This window comes from Triticum dicoccoides, chromosome 4B (assembly GCF_002162155.2).
Source record: "Triticum dicoccoides isolate Atlit2015 ecotype Zavitan chromosome 4B, WEW_v2.0, whole genome shotgun sequence".
NCBI lineage: Eukaryota > Viridiplantae > Streptophyta > Magnoliopsida > Poales > Poaceae > Triticum > Triticum dicoccoides.
The window spans coordinates 562819669-562831199 of NC_041387.1; the positions used below are offsets into that span (position 1 = coordinate 562819669).

At 45.9% G+C, this 11531-nt stretch overlaps 1 protein-coding gene across 1 annotated transcript; it reads right to left on the reverse strand.

Moving 5' to 3' along the window:
- Positions 1-6820: 6820 nt before the first annotated feature.
- LOC119293894 lies at positions 6821-9904 on the reverse strand. Its single transcript, XM_037572225.1, has 10 exons — positions 9389-9904; positions 8928-9251; positions 8274-8381; positions 8069-8110; positions 7886-7984; positions 7708-7800; positions 7381-7494; positions 7248-7280; positions 7111-7161; positions 6821-7029 (listed from the first exon to the last, which is right to left on the reverse strand). The coding sequence occupies exons 1-10, from the start codon at positions 9770-9772 to the stop codon at positions 6922-6924; spliced, it is 1356 nt and encodes a 451-aa protein (XP_037428122.1). The 5' UTR covers positions 9773-9904; the 3' UTR covers positions 6821-6921.
- Positions 9905-11531: the final 1627 nt, after the last annotated feature.

The following is an 11531-nucleotide window of genomic DNA, read 5'->3' on the forward strand; positions in this document are numbered from 1 at the left end:
TCTCGTTACACTTGGCTCTACTTCATGAAATCTCGTAGCGAGGTTCTCTCTATATACAAACGTTTTGCTGCCATGGTTCACACTCAGTTTGCCACGCCCATTCGTACTTTTCGTGCTGACTCTGCTGGGGAATATATCTCTCAGCTGTTGTGTGGTTTTCTAGCGGAACAGGGTACTCTTGCCCAGTTCTCATGTCCTGGGGCTCATGCTCAGAATGGCGTTGCTGAACGCAAGCATCGTCATTTGCTTGAAACGGCTCGTGCGCTCATGATTGCTGCTTCCCTTCCACCCCATTTTTGGGCTGAGGCTGTTTTCGTATCCACCTATCTCATCAACATTCAGCCATCGACTGCTCTTCAGGGGGGCATTCCTATGGAGTGTCTCACTGGTCGCTCTCCTGACTACTCAGCTCTTCGTATGTTTGGATGTGTGTGCTATGTTCTTCTTGCCCCCCGCGAACGCACCAAACTGACTGCTCAGTCGGTTGAGTGTGTTTTCCTTGGCTACAGTGATGAGCACAAGGGCTATCGATGTTGGGATCTTGTGGGTCGTCGCTTGCGCATCTCGCGTGATGTGACTTTTGACGAGTCTCGTTCTTACTACCCACATTCTTCTTCCTCGAGTTTCTCTGTCGACGACCTTTCCTTCCTCCTTCTTCCCGATACGCCCCACTATGTGCCTCCTGTGTCACCTCTTCCTCTGGCACCTCTCCTTCCTTCTCATTCACCACCGACCCCGTCTTGTCCCTCCTCCTCCTCCACCTCTCCACCACCATCTCCAGTCCGTCGTCCTCTCGCCCCGTTTCCTCTCCACTATACTCGTCGCCCTCGTACTGAGGATGTCTCCTCTGACGAGCCTTCCACCTCTGCTGCACCTCTCACGCCTCCCCCGGATCACAACCTCCGGGCTCGGCCTCGCCCTCCGCCTGATCGCTACTCCCCTGATCGGTACGGTCTCTCTGTTATTGCTGAGCCCACTTCCTATCGGACTGCCATGACTCAGCCTGAATGGCAACTTGCGATGGCCGAAGAGCTCGTTGCCCTTGAGCGCTCTGGCACATGGGATTTGGTTCCCCTTCCTTCCGGTGTCCGTCCCATCACCTGCAAGTGGGTCTACAAGATTAAGACTCGCTCCGATGGTTCCCTTGAGCGCTACAAAGCTCGTCTTGTGGCCCGTGGTTTTCAACAGGAGCAGGGGCGCGATTATGATGAGACATTCGCTCCTGTGGCCCACATGACCACTGTTCGCACTCTTCTTGTTGTGGCTTCTGTTCGTCAGTGGTCCATCTCTCAACTTGATGTTCAGAACGCTTTTCTCAATGGTGAGTTGCGTGAGGAGGTTTATATGCAGCCACCACCGGGGTACTATGCTCCTGATGGTATGGTCTGTAGACTTCGCCGCTCCCTATATGGTCTCAAACAGGCCCCTCGCGCCTGGTTTGAGCGCTTTGCCTCTGTGGTAACTGCTGCTGGTTTCTTGCCCAGTAATCATGATCCAGCGTTGTTTGTCCACACGTCTCCTCGTGGTCGGACTCTTCTCCTTCTCTATGTTGATGACATGATCATCACTGGTGACGACTCTGATTACATTGCCTTCGTTAAGGCTCGTCTTCGCGACCAGTTTCTCATGACTGATCTTGGTCCACTTCGCTATTTTCTTGGGATTGAGATCTCTTCGACTCCTGATGGCTTCTACATCTCCCAAGAAAAATATATTCAGGATCTTCTTGCTCGCGCTGCTCTCGGTGATGAGCGCACTGTTGTCACTCCCATGGAGCTCAATGTTCAGCTTCGTGCCTCTGATGGTGACCCTCTCCCTAATCCCACTCGCTATTGTCATCTTGTTGGCAGTCTTGTCTATCTTGCTGTTACGCGTCCTGACATCTCCTATCCTGTCCACATTCTGAGTCAGTTTGTCTCAAACCCCACCTCTGTCCACTATAGTCATCTCCTCCGTGTTCTACGATATCTTCGTGGCACGATCTCTCAGCGCCTTTTCTTTCCCCGCTCCAGCTCTCTTGCGCTCCAGGCCTACTCTGATGCTACCTGGGCTAGTGATCCCTCTGATCGACGCTCACTGTCTGCTTATTGTGTCTTTCTTGGTGGCTCTCTTATTGCCTGGAAGATAAAGAAACAGACTGCCGTTTCTCGCTCGAGTACAGAGGCTGAGTTGCGAGCCATGGCTATGCTAACGGCTGAGGTGATCTGGTTACGTTGGCTACTTGAGAATTTTGGTGTGTCTGCTACTACATCGACTCCTTTATTGTTAGACAGTACTGGTGCTATCAGCATTGCGCGTGACCCGGTGAAGCATGAGCTCACCAAGCACATCGGTGTGGATGCCCACTTTGTGCATGCTGCTGTGCAGGATTAGACTCTCGCTCTTCACTATGTGCCCTCTGAGTTACAGTTGGCAGACTTCTTCACGAAGGCACAAACTCGAGCGCAGCATAGTTTTGTTCTCTCCAAACTCAGTGTTGTCGACCCACCATGAGTTTGAGGGGGGGTGTTAGATGTGTATAGTCCCTTTTCGGTTTATCCCCATTGTATGAGGGATCTCTTGCACTTCACCACACACTTGTATATGTATTGGCCTTTGGCCCTCCTGAGAATACAGTTGCTATTCATCCAACAGAACCCATTGCTTAGAAAAAATTAGAACGACGGACAATACATAACCAAAATAGCTACTCCCTCCGTCTGGAAAAGCTTGTCTCTCAAATGGATGTATCCAGTACCAAGTTAGTGCTAGATACATCCATTTGAGAGACAAGGTTGGGACAAGCTTTTTCGGACGGAGGGAGTATATTTTAACTGAAGACTTCAAACACCAAACCATAATTTTATTCCAAAGCAGATATGATAAAGAAGTCAGCAACAAGGTGAAAGAACATTTTGTCAGTTGACACTATATTTGAATTAATCAGTCTTGCCAGTTTATAAGTTGATACATTAACGAGTTAAACGTTTCAGAATATAATATAACGAAAGCTTAGTCTAAGGCAAATATTACCGGGGCTCACTAAATGTAGCATGAACTCGCACACGTAACTGGTCGACAGTCTGGACCCTGATATACTTTTCCATTATTTTTTTCAAAGCAACAATACTTGGTGATTATTATAGCACAGCTCATGACTTTTAGTTGATTCATCAATCATCAGATCATAGTTTTGGAGGCTTTAGTGCGATTGTAACAGCCAGACAGACAGTTGTGCTAATACAATCAACCACAGTTACAAATTGAGGGACTACCCATGCAACAGAAGATAACTCACATAATTTCGAAGGACTAGGCGTTGGTAGTCATTCAGGGAACCCCCTTTGCAGTAATCAGGGTGGAAATACCAATCAAGTGTGGAAATTTCCTCGAATTGCCTGAAAAATCTCTGCTTCTTTAAGAAGGCTTGATCACACTCGGCCTCAGAAATGTCGTTAAGGTCAAATGTATCTTCCTTTCCCTCCTCTTTCAACTGTAGACAATGAGATGGCCCATAAGATCAAATCGAGTAAAAACAGGAGGTTAAATAATCCAGCAAAGGTAGCATAGAACAAGTAATTAAATGCACGCAACAGGATGCATGGTGTGTGATGATAGATAGTTATATAGATAGAAACTGTGGACTGAACCTTGTGCTTGTAAGATCTGAAGCGATACAGTGCGTGGCGAACATCTTGCTCGTCGAGCTCCTCACTTGTCAGTTTACGGGCAACAATATAAGTAGGGATGCGAGGTAGCTTGTCATGGTAATCAAGGAACTCCTCCTCGCTGATATCCTCTCCCATGCCCAACTCATTCAGCTGTTCGATCAGACGATCGGCTTCTTGCACCTCTTTATTTTCTTCCTTGCCATGTACAATCTCATTGGGATCAGATTCCTGAAAGTGCTTGGGATGCTCCTGCTCGTGCAGCACCTCTGAGCTCTCCTTCAAGCCGCTTTTGTGGTATCTTCAGACTCGAGGCTGTGCGCGCCTTCTTGCTAGGGTGCCCGGCGGCAGATTCTTCAGAGTCCTGGGCAGTAGAGTTCCCGTGAAGAGCACCCGAGCCGGAAGACCCTCTGCTCGAGGGCGCAGCAGCCTTCTTCTGCGGCATCTCTCCACCACTCGAGCCCGCGCCCGCCGCCGCCTCCTTCCCAAGATGTGTTGTCCGCACCCCTCCGCTCGAGGCCGCAGCAGGCTTCTCCGGCGGCATCTCTCCACTCTGAGCCAGTGCCCACCGGCGCCTTCCTCAGACGCGTCGTCACCGCCCCTCCGCTCGAGGCCGCAGCGCGCCGTCCCCTATCCGCGATCCGTCCGCGGCAGTAGCGCTCATCCGGCTAATAACTGTCCCCGGCGTTTACACACAGAGTTTTTTTTTGTTTGAACACCCGCGTCCACGTCGGTCTGACCCAATTGATTTGCAACATGGGCCAGGTTTTTTTTTTGAGAACCAACATGGGCCAGGTTGCAAACTCCTGAACGCAGCATGACTCATGTTGCGGCTGTCTTCTACACATTGTCGCGTGCCTTCGTGGGCCCAGTGCGTCGCTTCTCATCTTTGGCCTATCTCGTCTTCTTCAACCAATCCCCTCTGCAACTCAGCTCTCTCGCACTTAATCAACTTCTTTTCTTCGGCGAGCTGCTAGCTGCTCTCCAAGAGCCTCTTCTATCTCTCCCTGCCCTTTCCTACCCTTGGCGGTGGAGCTTGTCGTGCACTACTGCGAGGGCTTACAACCACAGCGGATACATGCCATCGGCTGCTGCGGGCGATTGTCAAAGGTGCTGCAAGTGGCCACCACTTGTGTGGGTTGCTGCAAACTCCCCATCAATGTTGCAAAGCGGCACTTCTCTGTGCTCTTTTTGTCCATGCTAATGCTGCTATGGGCTAGGGAGCAATGTTGCAAGGTAACGACCACTGCAACAGGTCGAAGACTACTGCTAGCACCGACAATGGTGGATGTGCAACGTGAGTCATGTTGCAAACGTCTGAGAGCAACATGGCTCATGATGTAAAGCACTCGTCTTGCAAAACTCCAAGCGCAATGTGGGTCATATTGCAAATCTTTGAGCATAACATGACTCATGTTGTAAAGCCTCGTCTTGCAAATCCCCGGGTAATATGGGTCATGCTACAAACCTCCGAGCGCAACATGGATCATGTTGCAAACACTTGTCGATTGGCAGACACGGATCGAACGACTATCACGGGTGGATCCAACAGCTCGCTACCCAGATGATCTTTTCAAAAGATCAGTCTGACTGAATATGCAGGGCCCATGTCTGCGTCGGTTACTTGCTTCCGAGAAATGAGAACGAACAATGTTGCAAAAATAATTACCGCCTAGGTCTGCTTGCTTGTGACGTTGATTGAATACGCACGACTCCCCTGTCTATGCTGGTTGTGACGTCAATCGGCCTAGGTTGTGCACAACGCTTGTGCGAGTTGGAGTCTGACTCTGGTTGGCTGGCTGCATGCTGTAGATGTTGGCACATCCACCTAAAAGTACATGTTATATTGGAAGGGCAGGACAGGTTGCATTTGTAGTACATGATGTGTTGTGCTGGAAGTACGGATTGCGCTACGCGGGAAGTACAAGTTGCACTATGCAGTAGTACACTACCCCATGAAAAGTACAAGTATATTACTGCATGAAGTACAATTTCATTATTCTTATAAGTACAAGTTGTGTCCAAAAAAGCTCGTAAGAACCAATCGACATGGTATCTAATTTCAAAGATATATGTGCAAGGAACGCAACTGTGAAAATGGTATGTAATTTCAATGTTCGATTGAAGAGATATTTTGATTTGAAACTTATATCTTGCAAAAGAGAAACACATATAGTCAACCACAATCCCCAGGTGGAAAAAAACCAACAAAACTATCGTTGCGACAAGTGTCAAACATGTGTTGTACCATACGTCGCCATTTGAGCAACCTTTGCAAGAGGTACAACCTGAGGGTGTGGACGGGCGAAGCGGAAGTTGTGCAGCCTTGATTGTGGGTTTATGTTATAGAGCAAGTTTGACAATGATTCTCTCCTAGAGGTAGAATTGTTGTTTTTGATATTTTCATAGATTTTCCGGCGCAGAATTTTGTGGATTGGGTGCACTTTTGCATTCTTTTGTACTATCCATTTATGTGATTTCAGACAGATGGGTCCATGTTGAGGGTTAAACAGCATCATTACATATTTGTTGATTGGGAGGCCTCTCGAGAGTTTTCTGGCTCATGCGTTCGTCCTTCGTTTGACAGCTTTTGGTTTCAGTTCCTGCAGTGAAGCTGTGAGTCGCTTGATCACTCCATGTAGTTTTTTCTCTCTCTTTTTTGACAGCACACTCCATGTGAATTTTCAGAGTGTTTAGTTTTCTGTGTCTTTTGCCACCACTTGGTCAGCATAATATCGTCCTTTTCTGGGTAAGAAAATAAATAGTGGCCAAGATTTATGTGCTTCTGTTTACTACACCATACGTGTATATCATGTAAGACTACTTCGCATCAAAAGGGTATCAAAGACCGAGATCTCTACCCGCAATAATAATACATATACTCCCTCCTTCCATCTAAGGCCTAATGTGTTTTACAAGAACGCCTTTGACTATTGACAAGATTAATAGTACATGACTATGCATAATGTGAAAATTATATCACTGAAAGCTCCTTTCACATATGAATTTGACGGTATGCTTTGTGCAAGTTGCATGTCATATATTATTGCTCTAACATTTGGTCAAAATTAGCCTCGAAAAACGCATTAGGCCCTATATAGATGGAAGGAGGGAGTATATGTTAACTACTAAAATTTGATCCCAGCCTGCATAAGTGATGTATTACATTATATTGTTAGATCAATAACATTGCTGCACAAACAACTAGATGTGGGCAGCACAGTGCAAGACGAGGGGTGGTTCAGTTTCATAATCCCATTCTTCAGAATCTTAATTATACTGTTGCGTCAGTCTTGGTCTTCTCGGATGGAAGGATTCCAACAATGTGTGCGATCTCTATCTTTTTTCTGATATAATCATCATAGAACTTTGGCTTATCAACCTGAAATGGAATAAATTTCACTAGATAAATCATCTTTCAAAAGCATGCATAATGCAGAGGTGAACTCACAAGTTACAGTACCCGCTTTTTTACTGCGTCTGCAATCAACTCCTTGGCTTCATCCTCTTCAACCTGAAGGCAAGCAGATCATACATCAGATAAAAGGAAATATTTCAATGGATTACACTTGCGTGTCACATACAAAAGACGCTACTTACTCCAGGTCGAATGGCTGCCGTGCAGGTTCGGAACTGAAGGCAAGAAGATGAAAAGAGATAAGCATATACACAGAAAGCAATATTTAGTTACAAGTGCAAATTATCTATCTAATAACCAAAACAGTTGACATACGTCCTTTTCCAGTGACGTCATGGTGAACTCATTGCCCAGTGCTATTTGCATTAAACTTTGCCGTAACGGAAACCTGTTCAGAACACAAAGGTCCTCCAGAGCGGCTCTGAAACTCTTTTGAACATTATTCAAGGAAAAAGTCATGCATTGCTAAGCATATACAGTGTATGCAAAAACAAGGAACCACTAATAAATACTCCCTCCATTCGGAATTACTTGTCGCGAAAATGAATGTATCTAGAAACTAAAATACGTCTAGATACATCCATTTCTGCGACAAGTAATTCCGAACGGAGGGAGTAGTTGCTTAGATGTGCAGACACTAACCATCCCCTTTTTGACCCGCTGCCAAATCTCAAAATACAAACCATCATACTCCTTCAAATATATATGATGATAGCCCATGCTCTCTTTACACTCCTGTAAATCAAGTGAATGCGGCTGTCAGGTACAACATAGTAGCCACTGTAAGCTACATTAAATTAATGTATGTGAGGGATCTTACATCGTAGCCATTGTAAGCCAAAGTCGGAGTGATCTTGGGAAAGCTTGTAGCAGCAATCTTAATTGCTTGATAAGCTCCCCGGGAAGATACGTAATCCCACTGAACAAACAACAAAGTTATGAGCTTGCTACAAGATAAAGAGATAATTTACAGTGACATTCCAAGAATTTTGTTAGGCCATACTTTGATAGATGAGGGGTCAATATCGATATAATCTTCCATCCACTGTTGCCAGAGAAAAAAAGAGTTGTTAGTCCAAAGAAATTTGAAAGCGTTGAACAAAACAAGACAATTTCCTTAACTGCCTCGTTTTCAATAAAATGGGGCAGCGGGAAACCCCTTTTCATAAAGAAAGAGAGATTTCCTTAACATGATCTGTGATGCATACCTTCAGTTGCTTGGATAATTCCTCACAGTACTTGACGTACTCTTGTTCAACATCATAGCTATGAAGGTAGCTGTGGTAGTAACTCCACCGGGTGTACTCAGTACCGCCCTACATTGAAAAGGATAGAGATAGAAAACCGATTGCTTAGAAATGTTCAGAACGACATGCTATAACCAAAGCAACTATATTTTAACTAGAAACTTGAAGCTGCAAAATTAACAATTTAATTAAAACTACATATGATAAAGAACTAAAGAGGTGGCTAATATTTATCAGAAAAATACAATTCAGCTGCTTAAATAAAATCATTAGGGGCAGTCAAAGAGTCTACAAGCGAACCTTTTCATAGTGAGCACTAAGCAACAAGGCGGAAGAATATTGTTCTGGTTGTCGCCATATTTCAGTTTATGAGTTACAAATTCCCGTGTATCAAAACGTTATGAACACTTTGTTTAAAGCAAAGATTACTACAGCTCACTAAACGTACCAAGAACTCACATCTCAGTGCAATTGGTGTATATATAATCTGGTCCTGCTATGTTTTTCTACTTCTTTGTAAACAAGACCGCCATAGCTTTGGAGACTGTAATGTGATTGCCAGACATTTGTGCTAGTACAACTGACGACAATTATAAATTGATGAAGATCACTCACATAATTTTGAAGGACTAGCCGTTCGTAGTCACTCAGGGAAGCACATTCGCAGTAAGCAGGGTGGAAAAACCAATCGAGTGTTCCGTCTTTTTCAAAGCTAATGAAAAATCTGTTCTCCTCAAGAAACTCCAGATTAAAATCAGCCTCATTTTTATCCATAAGGTTATCAGCCTCAGTTTCATCCTCTTCCGATGTAGTGTCACCTTCCTCACGGTATAGAAGTTGCTTCTCTTTCAACATAGCTAAATATTCCCTTTCTTCCTTATCGTCCTCTCCTTCCTCAAGAAGGTTACCAGCATGCAGCTCTTCCTTGGGCTGTGTCAACTGTAGACAATGAAATGGCATAGAAGATCAAATTAAATGCAAACAGGAGGTTAAATAATGCAGCACATGTAGCATAGAAGAAATGGTAAATGCTCCCAATAGAATGCATGGTATGCATCTGAAGATGGATGTGGAACCTTGTATTTGTAATATCTGAAACGGAACAGTGCATGGTCAATGAGTTGCTGATCGAGATCCTTTTCTTCCAGCCCAGCTTTAAGATTAAACCACGGAGGCCTGCGAGCCAGCTTGTTAAAGTAAGCAAGGAACTCCTGATCGCTGATATCCTCTCCCAGACCTGATTGATTCAGCTGTTCGATCAAAAGTTTCGCTTCATGTCTATCTTGTATGTGCCACTCTGCTGTCTTGACATCAACTACACACTCGTCAGGATCATATTCATGGATGTCCTTGGCAGCATCGGCCTCCTCTGCATCAGGGTGCTCGTACTGGTCTAGCAGCTCTCCGCTCAAGCTGGTATCAGCCTCCTCTGCAGGGTGCTCGTGCAGCATTCTTGACATGTGAAACTCTGCTTTCTTGACATGGACTACACACTCGTCGGGATCAGATTCGTGGAAGCCTCCTCTGCCCGTGGGTGCTCGAGCTCGTGCAGCATCTCTCCGCTCGAGCCCGTGCCCACCACCACCTTTGAGATGCGCCGATGGCCCCCCCTCCGCTCGAGCTCGCCGACCCCTTTACGCGATGCGGCGGCGGCGGCATCCGTCGAAACCCTAACCTAATCTGCCATGGGAAAGTCCCGTCTCTTCGGTCCTGGCAGAGTACCCCCGATTGCTTCTCCAACAGAAAAACGTGTTTCTTTTTTTCTTTGACCTAACGCACGTGTGGCCGTTAACGGGTATGCCCACACGTTTTATGTGGTGTCTAAAAGGATCAACCCATAAGTCTATGTATGGGCAAAACAAGTAATGCCCACAGGCCTCTTTTTTTCCTGATGGCCCCTCTCACACGTCTACGTGTGGGCAAAATAAATAACGTCCACACGCCCGTGCGTCAGGCCTCCTACCTCATGGTCCCGCATGCCCCGCATGACAGTCACCACGCGCCTCGCAATTGGTATGGTCCGGACCCTCTTCCATGTTTGTTTAACTGCAGTTGTCATGTCGCTGAACTATAGTTGCCATGTCGGACAAATGCAGTTGCCATGGTTGCTCAACTGTAGTTGACATCTCAGGTTAAGTGCCAGATGCCATTTTTAGAGAACTGCAGCTCTTGCCATGTATGGTCTGGTTTACTATAGTTGCCATGATTTGAAAACTTTAGGGGTAGCCACCTACTACACTTGGCAGTTGCCATGTATGATCTAGTTTACTACAATTGACATGATTTGAAAACTTTAGGAGTTGCCACCTACTAAGTACTAACACTAGGCAGTTGCCGTGTAGCGCTACAAAGAGACATGACAAAATAACATGCTCGGGTAGAGAGAGAATTGCCATCTGTTTACAAGCACACTAGGGCAGTTGTCATTTACCCTGCAAAACACATGGCAATTGGCATGTTCGGGTAAAAGAGAGAGTTGACATCTGCTTACAAGCACACTAGAGCAGTTGCCATCTACCCTGCAAAATACATGGCAACTGGCAGCTTTGGGTGTGGGAGAGGAGACATGCGTGTGGGCGAACTGATAAATGCCCACACACCAGCCCCCGCGCATGAGTGAAAACTGACATGTGGACGAACTGCTAAACGCTGACACACCGGTCCCTCCGTGTGGTGAAAGTGGACGTGTGGACAACCGGATGAATGCCCACACATCAGCTCAGTCCTACATGGCACCACAAACATACCAAGATTCGTGCAACCACAAACGAACGTGGATCCACGTGTGTGGGCGAGATGCAAACGCCCACACGTGTGGACGTTAGTATTTCCGTTTCTTTTTAGGGAGAGAAAAACGTGCATCTTAAAAACAGCTAGGGAGAGCCACTCCAACACTTCCCATAAAATTTAGAGGAGTAAATGATCAAGTATCCTTTAGATGAACACTTTTGCTTCTCTAAAAATTGGTCAACGATTCACAATATTTCGCGGAGTAAAACTAATTTAAATGACACAAGCACAAATTCGGTGCACATAAACAGAAATTGGGTTCAAATAAAGTACATAAAACTTATTTAAACTTAGTACACACCCTTCCAGATCCTAATCTCCGTTTGATGTGGTGTGAAGGCACAATGCTCCCAAGAAGCCACTAGGGCCAACATAATCTCCTCACGACCTCGCACAATGCAAGATGTCGTGATTCCACTAAGAGACCTT